General features: G+C 37.7%; 2 protein-coding genes across 2 annotated transcripts in view; one reads left to right on the forward strand and one right to left on the reverse strand.

Annotated features, from left to right (window-relative positions):
- Positions 1 to 18,412, reverse strand: part of dpy (dumpy) — a 149,553-nt gene that overhangs the window by 108,925 nt on the left and 22,216 nt on the right. The window lies entirely within an intron of this gene.
- Positions 15,352 to 16,087, forward strand: LOC136343375 (acaloleptin A-like). The gene is made up of 2 exons (XM_066290069.1): positions 15,352 to 15,505; positions 15,572 to 16,087. The coding sequence occupies exon 2, from the start codon at positions 15,572 to 15,574 to the stop codon at positions 15,989 to 15,991; it is 420 nt and encodes a 139-aa protein (XP_066146166.1). The 5' UTR covers positions 15,352 to 15,505; the 3' UTR covers positions 15,992 to 16,087.

Genomic DNA, 18,412 nt, shown 5'->3' on the forward strand with positions numbered 1-18,412 from the left:
ATTCTGCGAAACATAAAAACACAAGTATTCAATTGTTATCAAATCGTCAAGTTTAATGCTCTTCAGGTGAGTTATTAATAAAGCGAAATAACGGGAGTCATCGATTCGATTAAATTATCATTCAGTTAACCAAATGCCCGAATCAACTTCCCCGCATTTTTAAGTAGGTTCGAAACGAGTTTGCTTTCAGCTATAATTTTTTAACTCAGATATTCTGGCTGAAGCGTGAAATAGAAAACACTACTTCTATGTGATAATTAATATATCGCCATGAGAATTTTGCAACTTTAATTGTTATGTTGCTAATTAGCAGGTAGAATAATAAATATGTAAACTGTAAAATTCCCACACAAACAACGAGCTGGAAATGGTTCCATATTGGAAGTTTCTCTATGGTCGTTTCTGTGTCAGGAGTCAAAACGATTCGGTTAATAGATAATGGTGTGCAACTAGGGACGGGACACTTTCTTGTCAAAATTGCCCACATTAAAAACATACTTATTGAAACTGTTAATAATCAAATTACTATCCATTGCTAACTACGGTTCTTTGCCATTTGCGTAGTCGATGTGGAAGTCCGACGGAACCAACTCTGGAGAATACGCCGTATGCTGTGGAACTTCGCGGTCCAAGGAGAAGATGAGTCCCCGAATCAAATTTGCTCTATGCGGACGAGCGTTGTCATGCACCGACATCGCTTTCTGATTTGCGTAGCTCGTAAGTGGTCCTCTTTCCTCCAGAGCTTCACTTGGTTCCCTCATTAGAGCCTGATAATGTTCAGCTATAACATTTTGACCAGGTTCTAGAAGACCGTAGTAAATGACTACCAAACTTACCAGGCGCAAAGCAAAATTGTCTTGGCATGAATGTTCGATTTTCCAAATGATTTGGATGGCCGGCCAGGATCAACTCACCATTTCCAGGCTTAAGAATGTCACATGTCTAATTCCCCTCATAATTTTGCGCCGAAAACTTGATTTGGGTTTTTTTCGGTTAGCTCGTTAGGAACCCATTTTCCAAGGTTTTGAGCTTTTTCCATTGGATGCAACCGAAGGAAAATTGCTTGTTGAGTCAAATCTAAATGTTCTGCAATTTTTTTTTTCAGTTTGGCATGGATTTCCGTCCAGTAAAGATCGAAGTTCTTCGTGTTTGAGCCGCTTTTCTACAACCGCACGTGGATGGCCCTCAAGAATTTGATGAACAAAAATATCCTTCATGAAAATTCTCAAGCCATCTTATATCCCCCCAGCCGAAATAATGATTTATGTACTTTCAGCATCATTTTTATTCAATTTAATATCGCACATCATTGCATTCTTAAATTTCAGCTGGAAGTCTTCGTCTCTTAACCACGTTTTGTGTACTGAATGGCAGCTCGTGGGCAACTAACACTTTCATCATACAGGGTCTTGCAATAATGCGCAAGACTTCCCTAGTTTTTATATTAATAAAATTAACATTTTTTTTCTTTTGCACGATTCTACAGCACATAAAGGCATATTTCCAAAAATTATTTTCTAACGTATAGGGCGATCCCAGAAAGCGTGACAATATTCAAATTTGTTACATTCAACGCCATCCCCCCCCCCCCCCCCGGGATTTTTTGTTAAATTTTAAGGTTGGTTTATGTGAAATGTCCTTAAAATTCACCATTTCCGAGTTATTCGGAAAAAGTTTCAATAATTTGACAGCGGCAATGTTTCACAGAAATCGATATTGTGCGCTAATCGCTGGGAATTTCGGATCAGTTTTATGGGACTCAAAGAGAACTTAATACGTCTTCACATATTTAAGTTTTAAAAAAGCTCTCCGCAACTGGCGATACAGGCCTCCGAATTTGCATTACTTCAAACCTCCATAACTTGCATCTTTCAAATGGAATGTTTGAAATTCTTCGACACCATTGTGTTCATTATTATAAAGTCTACAACTTTTGTTAATATTACCTTACCCTTAAACCCAACTATTACTGGATTCTCGAAAATTGTCCATTTATGACTTTTGAATGTTTTGATAGTTGTGAAAAATGTTATTTTGACAGATAGAACATTTGACAGATAGACAGATAGAACATTTGACAGAAAGACAGATAGAACATTTGACAGAAAGACAGATAGAACATTTGACAGAAAGACAGATAGAACATTTGACAGATAGAAGACTATTTAAATAATTGAAAAATAATGTAGAGAGTTATGGAATCTTCAAAAAGTGTGAACCACAACGCTGCAATTTAAGTGAAGACAACGAAATTGAAGAACTAAATGTAATTATGGAAGTTTTAGAGTATCAAAATATTTCGCTTATATTTGAAAATAACTATAGACTTGCTATTAGGATTTCCCTGTCAAAACACTCCAAATCCGAACACCCTGTACGTTAGAAAATGATTCCTGGAAATACGTCTTTATATGCTATGGAATCTTGCAGAAGAAGACTAATTGTTAACTTTATTAGTATGGAAGCTAAGACGGTCTGATGAACTATTGCAAGACCCTGTATAAAGAGGAACGGTTAACCCCCACATGCTAAAAATTACGGACCAATTAAATGAGTCTACGTATGTTTCTCAATGCGGCTGACTTCAGTGCTCAGTTTCCTGTTGCACATCTATTAGACGTGTACACGTTTCCTAATCCTATATAAAAAAAAATGGGAGCAATGATGGTGGCTTTGTCTTTAATTTAAACACACAAGGAGGTCCATTAGATCTATACAAAGAACGAGTAGCGAGTAATATTAAAGAGGATTAACTTCTCAAGCGCCGCTCGATGATAGTAATCAAAAAACCCACAGTCATAATATCATAATATTTCATGAGGGGCAGGCCTAATCGAGGATACATTTTTTACATCTAGACTAAAACACAAAAGCATAAAAGAGCACAAAAGCACTTAAGTTACAAATTGATAATTTCTAAAAGCTTCCTCATTCGGCATGGCAGAGATACATGCCATGCATGCAGCCGCTATTCATACTTTCAGCTCAAACATAGCTGTTTCCAAAATAATTACTTAATGATAGTTCATTTAGACCTAGAGAATTTCTGATTACATTGACGGAAAGATTATTACTTTATCAGTGTGAGCTGCCTCAGTTAATGCCTACGAGCTATTCAGGTTAATTTATGGATGTTACACAGTTAAGGTAATGAGACTCTCATCTCATTAAGATTTATTAATTGATGATATTTAGGGAAAGGGGAAATTGGCAAGTTTGCTAATAACATGAGAACAAGTTTAATGCACTAAATATGGCTGGATGAAGATTTATTTTGAGATTGTCCTTATTTTGTGTAGTAAGAATAATTGTAATTTTCCTACAGGACTGATTAGAATTTCAGTTCGGCTCTTTTTCCTCAGTTTATGCGTTTCCGGATTTGTATCGGAGCTTTGAATTCAGCCTATGAATAATTTAAAGCCTGATTTCCTAGTCTAAAGAAGGGCACATTTAGGCACGTGTGATGCACACTTAATATTAACGTGAGTCACGGATGAGTTCATAGTTTCGCAAGTTCGCAAATTTCAAATTTTATACATATCGTCTGTCGATCCTCCCTTTGCCAAATCTTCAGTTCATTTTCGTAGAGACTTCTGAAGCCTCGATTAAACTTTTCCTCTCGTTAGGGCTGGAATATACAGGGCGGCTCCAACAAATACATCGAAAACACTTCAGTAGTATTGAATCACGACGGGTACGGCGAAAGATTGCCGCTCATCACGTTCCGCGTTCATTTCAAGCTGCAATCCTTTATCACTGCTCCTTCGATTCTTGAGATATTAAAAAAAAACCTTTTACATATTTATTCGCATTAAAATTTGGTGGGACAGGCATAATACCGTGTAAATGTAATAAACAACGTGAGTTTGTTTTAGCGTTTATTTATTTTAAGTTTGGCTTACTAAGCCTCTCCTCATATCTCTTTTTACACTTTAGATATCTCTCCTTATAAAACAATACTCGAAAATGTATTAATATAAATTTTTTGAATGTCCGAGCTTTGCAATTAACCATTGGTTGGTGGAAAATACCCAGTACATTCTCCGTTCTATCGGCGAACCCAACATTTGAAACTTCTCCCTTTGCGAAAGGGCACTTATGAAGTGTAACCATCATTCTTGATCGAATCTATGAATTGATAATAGCTGCAAGAAAATCAATATATGTACTCTATCCGGCACGATAGTTTAGTGCAAACCCTCGCTGATAATTCCTCTTTCAAACCTTAAAAACACTGTCACTGGGAACTATGATCAACGACTCATCAGTAAGCTATTTGGTAAATAAGGAATGAGTGAATGGACTGAACATGGAGATACTGTCACTAAAACAATGACCATTTCCTACGGTAATTATCTCGAAAACGGGTAGAATTATTGGAAAAAGAAGAAGGGAATCACGCAGCTGCATCTCAGCAAAAAATTTCTGCTCTAAGGGATACTAGCTCGCACACTTTTCATTGCTAGTAAATGTAACTAAATCGATCTCAGATCTCTTTTCAATTATTAAATAAAATGCAAATTCCATTCCGTTTCAGTGCTCGTTAATCTTAATCCGGTACGCCAGAGTTTTTCCATGAAGGAGTATGCATGAATGTATGCATGACTCCTCTTTTCACGCAATCTCCATATATGCCTCGTAATAACATTTATAGATTTGTATTTGATGCTGCCCGTACGATTTATGTACATCAAGTAAAATGTTATAAAAAGTGTAGGGATATGATAGCCCCTACTCCATTAATCCTTCCAATATTATAAATATTGAGTGAACGCTCATGGAAGGGAAAATTCAATGTTATGAAGCAGATGCGCGTTCTTAAACGTCGAATTAACAAGTCCTTTTGCATGTAAAAACGTTCTTAAGCCTGTAGAGAATGGTGTGAATCATTCCTCTTCGAAGCTCATTGTTAAGTGCCACCAAAGAAGTATTATACTTCTTGGCCTATAATCCGCTATGGAAATTTTCGTGGCGCACCCTACGTAACTCATCGGAAGAACGAGATGACCCACGTGTTGAAAATAAAAAAATCAAAACTGTTAAATTGCCACAAAAGCGCCTTTGGTGAGGTGAAAGTCGCTTTCAGTTTACTCATCTGGATCACGGCATATCAGCAGAACCATTAGATAGCAAGGGACCACCACTTCTTGCAAAAAAGAACGTGAAGGTGAGCAGTAATTATTAATGTAGGTGAGGCACCAATAATAATTTTTTTTCCCGGACTTCAGAAATCAGATTTGGAAAAAGATCAGAGGGGAGGGGAGGTTGCTGAAATTAAACAAAAGTTAATTTTGGGAATTCGCTTACCCGCGCAAGGCTTAAGATAAAAAAGTTGAAAGGAATTTCAACTTTTTAAAATTCAAGCCCCGAGCATGTTTTATCGGCTTTCAAAATTCACTTTCGACTAAAACATGAATAAGTACCTTCATAAAACTTCATTAACTCGCTTATTGAAAGGAACACAGCAATTGCGTTCACCTGGATCTTCATTGATCTTACCTGCGTAGTTACTCTAATCATACAAGTAGTTATGCTAAACATGGAGCACTTTTATTTTCACTATTAATGGAAAACATCGATGAATATACAGTTAACTCAAGTAGGTTTCAATAAATTGGTTTTTCTGCAAATGTGCGTTAAAGTGGCCCCAACGGATGCATTTGCGAGTTGAAAGCAGTCGATGGTAGGACGTTTTACCTCACACTACTTTGGCTCGGATTTGACTTGAAAGGGCCCTTTACGATACCGTTCTGCCGCCATAAATTGATTCATTATGGCCCTAATGCAATAAAGCAGTGAAGAGCAGATAAAGCAGGTAACATATACAATGACTGAATGTTGATGGAAAGATATAAATTTCTTTTTTCTCTAATTGGCAAGAAAGCTCCATTTGATGATATAAAACAGACCGTAAAATCTCACTTTTGATGCCTAGGCTATAAAATAATAATTTTACTGCCTGGAATTTTACAGTGAGGTTTTATCTCATCGGTGACTTTGTCTAGCTTTTTTTGTAGGAAAAAAGAAATCAATCAATAGCAGTCAGAGAAAAAGTTATGTGTTTTACGGGGGAAGGCTTAAATTCACTTTTGCATGAAGTAATTAATAGAAAGTAATTTTCGAAGAAAATTAATGAGATAATTGACGCAAATTTTGGCCAATTGATGAAATTCGACTGAAATGAGTCCAGGTTTAAATCGATTGGGTGCAGGAATGGTTTACTGGAGCGAACTTCAATATAACAAGGATCGAGGTTATTGTTCATTTTCGAGACGCCTTTTAAGTCTCATTTTTAGAGAGAACTGAACATTTTCCAAAACAAATAAACCTGACCCCTGTTCGGGCGCAAACCGCTCTTGAGCAAAAATTCGACTCATGGCATCCAATTCCATATTTCATCTCAATTCAAAGAGATAATGAAAATTAATGTCCCGCTCTTATGCCTCTCATAACTTAGTCACCTGACCCTAACGAGCTTATCAGAGGCTGTATCGGCCCATGTTGTGAAGTACCGAAACAAAACTGCCCATATTCAGAGGTGCCAGAGCACAACCATCCCAATCTGTATTATCTCTAGTTATATCTAGCAGGTTTCTTAAACGAGGAAAACCATCTGTAACAGTAATGGTTGTTAAGAATGTCACCGAGCAGAAAGTTTGTTGACCGACTCACTCCATAATATAATTAGGCGTTTCTGATTTGAATTTCGTTTTTTTCCTTTACTGTATTGCAGAGTGACGGTCATCAACTCTATAGTACTCAAGAACTTTGACGAATTCGCGTAATTCTTAAAACAACGTTGGTTTCGCTGAAGAAGCGTTCGCCTTAAAAAACCACATTTGAATATGAATGAAAGAAACGTTAAAATTCAACGCGGACTGTTCACATTCTAAATACGGACAATGCAATATCGGCTCCTCGGAATATTAATGAACTGACAAGTTGGACGTACTGTGGTACTGCTTAAGGTATAAATTACTCTACAGCTGGCTAAGCGTAAGCTTAGTCACAGGTAACCGTACTGAATCTATTTTTCTAACAGGATTTCGACTATAAATAAATTATGGCCAGTGGTCAGGTTGAGATCATCGACCAATACGAAGACTTAAGTAATTGTTTTTGTGATGAGACGCTGTAGAAATCAGCGTGTAACTTCGCAAATCACTAATTAAGATTCGGTTTTGCTGCCCACTTTAGCTGCCCACTTTAGCTGCCTGAAATACGGAAACGTTGAGGTCGCAAGGAACGTAGTACCGTGATCAAAAAATGAGGTGAATTTTTCGTTTAAACCTCGCTGGTACTATAGAATGATGATTTGCTATTAAGTTAAGGTTTTTTTTGAGTTTAAGCAAAGTTTTACGTCAATATATTCAATTGCTGCATAGCGACACGGGTCCTTGTAAATGCGCAAAAGTGAATTATTCGATTTTTACTATTGTTGAGTAAACAACTTGAATTAAATTTTGTTTGCAGAATGAATATTTCGCAGCGGAAATATCGAGGATGTTGCAGAAGACCTTTGACGATAATGCTGTCGCAAAAAATGTTTACAAAGGTTTTAAAAAGAAGAAGTTCAAGACGAACAACGCCCAGGACGACCATCAACATCTACCGATGAAAACGACGGAAGGAAACCAAACACATGATTCTATAAATCAGCAATTGATAATTAGAGACCTCGCTGCTGCAACGGACATTTTATTGGCATCAGCCTTGAGCAATTTAGAAGATGTTTTGTGCCTGAAAGGCATCGAATCTCGATTAGTTAAAAAGCACAAATTTTTTTGGAAAAAGCGTGGCGTTTAAATCAGTCAAACAACGATTCTTGCTTATCAACCGTCCCCCAGTGCATTTGCTCTTCAAGACCATATTGTCAAAAACTCCACCCATATCGGTCTACAACCACCGTGCTCGCCTGATTTGGCACCGTTGGATTTCGGGCTGTTCGACAAACTCAAAAGGTCGCTCCGGGGGCACCGTTTCGACTCGGCTGAGGAAATAAAAGCCGAATGGAAGAAAGTATTGAAAACAATCTCGGAGAAAGACTTCTGTGACTTTTTAGAGAATTAGGAGAAATGATGGCGTGAGTCGATTATGTCAAATGGGGAGTACTTTGACGGCGATGAAATTTATTTCGAAGAATAATTTTTTTATTTTATAAATAAATTCACCTTATTCTTTTACCACAGTAGGATGTATGTTGCGTAACGTAACAAACCGGATGTCACACGCATCCGATTGTAGTCTCATATAATTGATCGAAGATTTAAGGCTATTAATGCGAATAATGTCAGTCGTCCTTTTAATTCCAACTAATACCGCATTAAAGCGCAACGTGGCCATTACAGACCATATTAATTTGTTGCAATAATATGTAATGGTGGTAACTAGCAAAACATGAAAATTAGATCTTCAAACTGAGCTTTAAAGTGGCTATTTTCATTAAAGTGGTGCAGCTACGATCATTGCGACGTGGCAACACTAAGCTGGACGTCTTCAAGAAAGCGCTATTACGCATTTAATGTTAATTCATCAATCATTTTCCCTCCAATTCTCAATCTTCTTCATCGCCAGTCCGTACCTGCGAAATTTGGGTATCGGCAACTGCTAGGAAGCTTTTGTGAATGGTCGAGGGTGGTTCTGCCAGGTGGCTTTGAAAAATACTTTTAGCCCCACGTAACGGTTTATCCGTGGTGCTCACATGCTGCTTAATCATTCAACAGAAATCTGGGTTTTTCATATCACCTTTGAACAAATGAACGCCCATTAAAACATCAAGCATCTATTAAAAGCCTAATGATGATTGGCTTTTACTTTTCAACTGGCTCCGTTAGGTAAAGCGCTTTATTGAAATAACCATTTCGTGCCATACACCAATTATTAATATTTAACGCTTACATAACGTTTACTATTACCACTCAATAACCTACAATTAAACGTAGTGTTTTATTGCGATGAGCGGGCTAAAAAACGGTGTTAGTTCTTCAAATGACATAGTTCTTCACGTAGGAATTTTCCTTCGGAAGGTGGTCGTTGATTTACTGATGGTTTTAGTTCTAGTCGATAAACTGGTGTACTTATTGGCAGGTATTGAACCTATTGATTTACTGCCTCATGAGCAGGCAAGGCGTCATTGACATTGCAACACAATGGCCGACAAACAGGAAGTTAGAGTACGTGAGTCTCCGGCTTCGAGCTAGAAGGAAATTCTTTTACGTTCGTAGGTGAAAGATTGTTTTTAAACGCGGATTAATAACAATGAAAGTAACGCCCGAAGAGTATTTTCGCAGATTTAATGAGGCAGCTCTCTATGTGCAGCCCTTGAAACGTGATACGAGGGCAACCCCAGAAGAACGCGACCCGACGTATAGATGGAGGTTTTTTGTTAAAAACTTACTTACATTTGGAGGATTTAGCCTTAAAAAGCTCATATCTAAAGTTTGGGGGTGCTACTCTGATTTATGTTTGTTTTGGGGCCGTTTTTAGTGAACGCTTTTTGAAATTTTGCGATCATCAAAACGGTCATCGATACGTGATTCAACACTTTCCTTTGAAAGCTCTTGGTCCATCCAATATCTAAGTGGAGTTCGATTATACCTTTCGGTAATCCGGTCCTTCGTTGACAAGTGTAAAATACTGGACGGCAGAGTTCAAACTCAGTACGAGCAGTTCCGGTTGACTCCACAGTGGTCAACCCAATTACACTCCAGATGTTGTGATGAAAACCCACAAAATTATACTGGAAAATAGGTATTTCAAAAAGTACTGGACATTGCAATTTAACCCAACAATTGGATATGGGGAACCTGTGCGCTAGATGGGTGCCGCAATTACTCACAATCGAACAAAACCCGCACCGTAAGGATGTTTCGAGGGAGTATTCGGCAAAGTTTCGCCAAATTCGAGTTTTTCCACAATAATATACGAACTAAAAACCATTCGGCGACATTGTCGTCAGTTCTTGAAAAAGTATTAAATTTGGCGCATTTTTCCTAGTTTAACTGACCCTACAACTGTCACCGCTTCGGAGATGGCAATGATAGCACATCGGATTTGGAACATCCAGTATATGTATGTGCCAGGGTGTCATATTCGTCTTTGTAAGATCTTCGATATTTATTTAGGGGGCATAAATAATACTTAACATTTTACCCCATAGTTAATACTCCCGAGGATTTAAATCTGGTACTCGAGGTGGCCAGTTTACTGCTACTCCCTAACCACTTGTTATTTACCTGTTTAAATTTATTAGTATATATATATATATATATATATATATATATATTGGCTTTAGTCACTCTCGAACGAGTGACCTAAAATGAGCTGGCGCACCATCATGTTGAAAGTACACATTCAATCGCGTTCCGAATAAGTACCCTTTCTAACAAATTCGTCAAATCATTCTGATGAAAAGCATATATATTTTTGAGCGTTCAATCTAGTTGGAACAACTATAGGCCCTATTAACGAATTGTATAAAATGTCTGCCCATGCGTTAATACAAAGATTTGTTTTCGAAGTTTGTCCTTTTAACAACTCTCGGATTATCAAGAACTCAAAAATGAGCATTGTGGCTACTAAAAGCCTCATTTCTTGAAAATGTTGCTTTATCGGGCCATGGCACTTTAATGCAGACACACTAGTGGTTTAAAATCCAGTGGGAAAACTTCATATGAGGTGAAAAATCCTCAGCTCTTAAATTCAGCCCCTCTAGTAGTGAAAAAGATGAAGTCCTCGCCTTTGAACCATTCGTCCAAGCTCAATTTGGTGTTTGACTACACTGTTCAAAGCTTACGTATTCAGAGATCCTGATGAAATACTTTTTCTTGTTTCTCGTCATAGGTATCAAGGTTCTGAAGGTAGTCGATCTTGATGCCCACACACTGGGCGTTTTACAATATTAGATCATTCCTAAAAGCGACGCATCTATGCGTTTGGAGGAGACGCTTTTTCAGGAGAGCGTTCCTTTTTACTCTCGATTTTTTTTCCAGGACGCCACTGTTGAATATCTGATTTTTATGCAAGCAGATTATGAATTATAATTATTTCGTAATTAGGTTTTTAGATCAAATCAGCAAATACTGATGTTGTCCCGATTAAAAATGCAAGAAATGCCAGGATGTTTGCAGAAAACAACCACATAAGAGAAACTTTTTCCATGGAATAATAGGCCCAATCTATTGGCTGTCTTTCGCATATCCTTTATTAAATTGCACATAAATCTGCTCGTTTATCCGTTTATCTAATATCCGATCGAAAAACAAGCTATTGATATAATACATTAAATAGTAGCCGTTGTGGTTCTTTAATTGCTTCTGATGGGATGTCTTTTTGCCAATTGCGATACGTTTAACCAATGAGGACATGCCGCAAGCAATTAACCTGCAGATCCGAGCATTTATTTTCATTAAAATACAAATTAAAAAAAAAATTAACTAGGTACTTTCGTAAGGGGAATCTTTTATTGCAATTTTCAAGGGCTTAACTGACGATAATGTGGGTATTTCGTTTCTTAAGCACGTTTTAATCAAGACTTAATACGACTTCTGGCGTACTCTGTTCGGAGCACGTTTTAGACTTAACTCAAATTGGCGGAAAATGTAAAATTTTCATTTCTCAAATCGGGGTTTCATCACAAATTCACTTGAAAACGTATATGCCTTACGAATACCATTTGAACAATCGAATGCCACAAAGCTAACGGTGCACTTCCTTGCGAAGCCCATTGATCGACAATCAAATCAAGTGACTTAACTCTTTCTGATCAAGCCCCATTGCCACCACGAAATTTTCAATTGTAAAACCTAAACTTCTCGGGGCGCATAATTGCTCGCAGTCTTTGGCAAAGAGGCCTATTTCGCAATCGGAATAAATGATTGTTCGAAGATGCGTCATCATTATTAAATGTATCAGCGCTGATCCCTATCAGACTTTGCAGCCCATAAATGCACTAGTTCCTACATGTATTGTGGGTCAAATTGCTCGAATCACTGTTGAATTAACGCATTACTGTAATTAAAAAAAAATAGGGTGAATATTTCATTTAAACTTCTCAGGTATTATAAAATCATAATTTTATTTTTGTATTGTGACAGCACTGCCTGGTACATCTATGCAAAGTTTCATATCTACATATTCAATAGCTGCAGAGCCACGCGACTACGACTATGTCGATAAAAATGTGTTGTAAGTGGTACAAAGACTTCGAAGAAAGGTACGAAGAAGTACGATACGAACATCTTTCCGGCCGACCATCATCACCTACAAATGACAGCCATGGCAAGGAAATCAAAAATTCGGTCCTTCAAATGGTCGATTGACAATTAGAGACCATGCTGGTGCTACGGGTATTTCATTTGGATCGACCTCAACCATATTAAAAGAGTTTCATGCCTCAAACCCGTCAAATCTCGATCGATTCCAAAAACGCTAAATCGTTTGGAAAAAGCGTCGCGTTGAAATCTGTCAAACAATGATTCTTGCTTATCGGGATGTCATGAGACCCATCATTATGGGAGACGAGACTTGGACCTATGCACACTACCTTGAGACCACCGCCCAATCCAGCGAATATCGTTCAAAGGGTGCAAGAAAGGCCGAAAAAACACGTCAAAATTGGTCAAAAATCAAGGACTTGTTGACGGTTTTCTTCTATTACCCCAATGTCGTGTATTGCTAATTTCTACCGCCAGGTCAAAAGCTTTAATAAAAAATATTGCTTGAGTGTTATGCGTCGCTTACACGAAGCTATTCGCCCTCAAAAGGTCGGAATTATGGGGAGACGATTCTTGATTTTTGCACCGCGATAATGCACCGTCCCGCAGTGCATTTGTTCTCCAAGAACATTTTTGCCAAAAACTCCACCCATGCCGTTCCACAACCACCGTGTTCGCCTGATTTGGCACCGTTGGACTTCGCGCTGAGCAGCAAACGCGAAACACCTGGATACTATTTCCGCTCGATTGAGGAAGTAAAATCCGAATCGAAGAAAGTATTGAAGGCCATCACGAAAAAAGACCTCTCTGACTGTCTCAGGAATTAGAAAAAACGATGGCGTTAGTGCATTGTGCCCGACGGGGAGTGGTTTGAAGGTCATGAGATTTATCTCTAAACAGTAAATAAAGATTTTTTTACTTCATAAATAAAGTCACCTAATGTTTTGATCGCACTAGTATATGGAATATCATGGGTTTTCGGTGAAACCTTCCCATACCCACTATGTCTCTAAGTGATGACAATGAACTTTCCAACGAGGTCTAATGACAAGTTATTACTGCCTGAAGGTAAAGTTAGCTAATACCATTCTAATACCTGTAATTTCACATTTATGCCTGGTTTACATCACTTGCATGTACAGGGTGTTTCATTTAAAGTGACGCAAATGATTGTCTCCGAGACCAAATTTGAAATCAAGAAAAGTTTAAAACAAATAATGTTTGTTTGGAAAGGGGACGTCCACCGCAAAAAAGAATTTTTTTTCCGAAGGTCGTTTAAAGAACGTTTCTAGGCCAAATTAGCATTTTCAAGCGGAACACAAAATTTTTTTTGGTAAATTAGCTTGAAAAATAAGGTATTTTTTGCTGGATTTTTTTTATAAACCTCTCGTGTTCCAGATGTGAACAAACATTTCAAGGGGCAAATTTAAAGTTGCACATTCTTCAGTTATGAAGAAACTTTGATAATAGAAATTCAAAGATTTTTAAAATTTATCCGAAATCGTAGTAAAAATGGTTTTTAACCACTTATCGGTCGAACAAATGCTCAATATATTGACCTTAATCGTCGATACATCGATACCCATCCACGCTCCAATAAATGTAGGAGTCCATTCTAGTAAAAACATGGCTTTTCTGTTCGATTGATAAATATTTAAAAATAATTTTTATTATGATTGTAGGTTCGTTTTTAGAAAATTTTTTATTTTCCATTAATAACATGCTTTTCGTAGTTTACGTCATTTTTTATTTTCAATGTGCCGCTTAAATTTTTGTTAGTATCTGGAAATCGGGAAGTTTAAGAAAAACGCTTTTCCAGCAAAAATACTGAATTCTTTAAGTTCTCTGCAAATTCACCCGATAAATGGGAGTTCCACGGAAAAAAAGTTGGGACTGAGACTCCTTCAAGTGATTTGAGTAAAATTTTATTCATGTACGTTGGACATCGCCTTTCATACCAAGCAACGTTTACTTGAATATTTTCTTATTTTAAATTCTGTTTCGGAGATAAACGCTTGTGTCAGTTTAAATGAGACACTCCATACAATTTTTTTCGAGCACAGACTTTGTTATCTGTCGCTATTCAGCGAATTAAAAAATACCCCCCATCATGTTGATGGTTCAAGTTCCACTAGCTTTGAGCACTGCGTTTAAAATTAACATAACAACGTAGATTGAGCTCTAGGAAGTTCATGGAACTTAGCTTTATTTGATTTATACGATAATACTTCCTCGAAAGTACCTTTTCCCCATATTAAGTGGCTCTCTGGGCGAAAGATCTCTGAAGATCGAAAGGAAGCAATAAATATTTGCAATAATTAAGATGGTGGAATCTCGCGCATTTAAAGCGTGGATCGTTGGTGGTGGTTGATAATTTATAAGTTTTCTTATTCTAAATATTTATACACCAGGAAGAACCTTGCAAGGCTATTTGAGTTTAATGGCGAGCACATCGGATCATGCGAGTTGTTTCCTCTGATTTAGTTTCTTCTCTTTACTGGAAATTTATTATCGCAATACATAATTCATAGGGCTATAAAATTCCTAAACGACCCCTCACCTAATCAGGCTGAATTATATCATATAATATGGACGATGCAATGGCAAAATTGCAGATCAAAATTATCATAGTGTTAAATTATACACGGCTTTCATTAAAATTGTGTAATTTTATTATCTATTTCGAGTTATTACATAAAGCCGCGGTCTCTTCGACTAGTTTCTTGGTTCGCTCCATATATAGCTCGGTTTAGTGGTACTCCGAAGGACGTCAGTTCCCACACATCCAGGTAGTACCCAGTGCACATCGTCAGCGAAACGTGTGTTCATATTTCAAGGCAAAGTTTAGTGACTTGAACGCTAAATTAAATTTTTCTAGCCAGCGAACACGGGATAATCTGCAAACATTTGTTAACGATGAAATCTGCGATTTGCGTTGCATCTTTTTGAGCATCTTAGTGATGCCAATTCGGTTACAGTAATTCCCCTGTTATTTACCTACGACCATTATTCATTGCTCTGTTTCCAGTATATCTACAATAAGTTTATTACTCATGACTTTCGACCTGATCAAAAATATGAACACAAACATTGTTATCTCCATATAATTGCATTAAACGGATTTATCACCAAGTCGCAACAACAACACAATAACCGCGAAGGAAATGTGAAGTACCGCATTTGGGGGAAATGTGAAGTACAATGTTTGGGAACATATAAATTCAGACACTTTCAGACGATTATCATTATACAATTTGCTGGTATAGAGATCACTGCATTAGTAAAGAACTGTAAGTATGACACCACAATTTTTAAAAATGTTTATAAACAATATTTTCCCCATATTTTATACCCAGATGGCACCGCTATACTCAACCCTCATTCTCCTCGCTCTAACTCTCCTCTATGTGAGCGCTCTCCCAGAACTCAAATACCACCACCCCGAGCTAACCGTGCCTCTCCCCAAACCTCTCCTGCATCCTAAACTCATTTATCCTACATTCAAGCCCCAAAAGCCTGGAAAAATGATCCGATTGCGCAGATTCGTTGAAAGTCAGAATCCGAACTCAGGACCAGCAGTTCCAGCCGACAAAAAGAGCCCAGGATGGGAAGTTAGGCCCGACTTAAGCAGGGACCAAAGGGGCAATACCAAGGGTGAAATCAGTGTGAAGAACCATGGAGAGAACCATGACATTGACGCAGGATATGGGCAGGTGTTCAGAGGACCTGATAAGCATTCTGAGACGTGGCATGTTGGTGGGACCATTAAGTGGTAACCGGATATAGGCAGATTAATTTTAAAAATAATAGTACTTTTTAACTCTTGATTATATATTGTGTCTTTCTCGAATAAAATTGTATTTCAACTGGAAGTGGAGTCGGTAGATTTAGTGTTTAAGGTGCATTCATTCCAGTGTTCTGGCAAATCTCCATAGCCTTCACAATCGAAACTTTACTTTCTCCTTCAGAGTAAAAAGATCCATTTTATCCAAACGATCTCCCTTTAAGACATTCCTTATTTACCCATTAATGGATTAACGGGTAAATAAGGACTCTCTGTTCTGCATCTCAATTTTGCATAAATATTAAACTTCAATGATCTTGTACGCTGAATTAATTTGCATTCCCAATAAGTCTTCATCTACTATGTCACTATCTAGGTTAGTGAATTAACTAATTCCTTTCGTTATGCGCTTGAACCATATTAGTAAACTCGCCAGAAGAATGTCGCTATTGGTAACCTCCATCTGGTGATTCAATAACTCATAATCTTACCCATACACTGCCTTGTACAGTGGGCGTAACACTTTGAATACGCCATTGTTTGTCAAAAGAAAACGAATTTCGAGTGGCGTATTTACCAAGTGAAATGGACGAAGTTTCGTGACCAATTTCGATCATCGCGAATTTCGCTTTCATTTGTGATGTGATGCTTTTTATCTCCTGCTTCGATACTGAAGAGGATCTACTGGAGATGAACCGTAGCAATACTTATGCAAAAGGCACCAAAGAAATTTATGGTGCTGGCAAGATGGCATAATTGTACGGTAGTGGAGAAACTTGACGTTTCAATGGAATTAATGCATCCTGATGTCGAAAAAAAATCAATATATCCAACCTAAGATACGGTTTTCCTGCGCCTGTGGCCCGTATCTTCCTTTTCTGGCAGGCTAAATGCAGCATTTCGCACGTCCGTTTCGTAACATGGGCGATTAAGAAACTGTTAGTTATGGGTTATTGGCGAGGCCACGATAATATCTCACATCTAATATGCCTTTATAGATTTATATGAGCTTGTTTCTGACTGCGAGCAAAACTCCTCATTTCCATCCATATTTTATCCCATCAATGCCTAACGACGACGATATTGGCAAACGTAGATGGTATATCGTTATTATTGGCCATCGCATTTGTTTCCTCGGTGTTTACAGATGGTATGGGCTTTTCTTTTGACACTCAATCGCTATGGGGGATCTAAAATAATAGCTATTTAGCTTAGCGATGCTTTATCCGCCTTGTCAAACGGTGTTCGGTATGGCTTTAGGACATGACGGCGATAGCGATCCTCGTTAGTTTAAGTGGTGACTACCTTATATGGGTTATAATAAGGAAATTTTGCTACGATATTTTAATGTAATTGCATTAAATCGGCTCAATTTTTCATGGTTTCTCTAATAATGAGGGAAATACTTTCATTCTATGAGCATCTCTAACAGCTTTGAAAATTGAAGTTTCAATACGTAATCTTTTGGAATGACATGAAGTTTCAAAATGGGCGAACTCTCTCTCCGCCCTTTTTCTTGTTGAACCCAAGTGGTACACGCATCAAAGTAAAATAAGTGTTACGGGTTCTCTCGACTCACAAATCACATCAGACACAAGAAAACCTTTGATGTGCACCCATGTAGAAGTATCTCGACAACTACCCAACCAACATAAACAGTTTTTGTGCTTTATCTCTGTCATATACCGCCACCATCCTTGGGCCGGTGAGTTGTAGAAAAGCTTGTAAAGTTATTTAAATGTTTGTAGGTCGTCGTATCGTTGTAATTCTTCGCCCTACAACTGATCCCTGTGCAAAAGGTAAATTGTAAAGTTTTTGGTATATTTTGATGCTGGTCTCATGCCCGTAGATGATTCTTTCCAGTAGTAACATGACGAACAAGATGTTCGTAATACAGAACTAAATAATAATCGAGGGTTTTTTTCATTTGAAAGACTCGCGAAATACGTCACCAGTGTCACTAACACTTACTATGTCAATAGGGGGCCTCAAACACTCAATTTGGGTCAATTTCCAGCTGAATTAAAAATGTTCATTTTAAAGTTCGGTCAGTTTCCTCGTTCCGGGCACGGGTCGATTTTAAAAATTAATTTTTATCTTGACTAAATTCAGTATAAACAAATTGACGCGACGTGACGCCCCTGTGTGACGTGATTTTTCAATAATACGTCACACAGGGGCGAGGTTTCGAGCTGAGAAGGCTTTGGAAACAAAACGATAGCAGTCCAGTTGCCAGTGTTACGGGTGTCTGCGTTATCCCCTTTTTGCAACACTAACATGATCAAATTTCGCCTTAAAATATGAAGAAAAAATTTCAGTTTGTGAGTGCTTGATGGTTAATTAAGAGGTTAATAAGTACTAAAAGGTTAATAAGAACGAAACGAGTGTTCGTGTTGAATGTCCAATTGAAAAC

This window comes from Euwallacea fornicatus, chromosome 14, assembly GCF_040115645.1.
Source record: "Euwallacea fornicatus isolate EFF26 chromosome 14, ASM4011564v1, whole genome shotgun sequence".
In the NCBI taxonomy this organism is placed as follows: domain Eukaryota; kingdom Metazoa; phylum Arthropoda; class Insecta; order Coleoptera; family Curculionidae; genus Euwallacea; species Euwallacea fornicatus.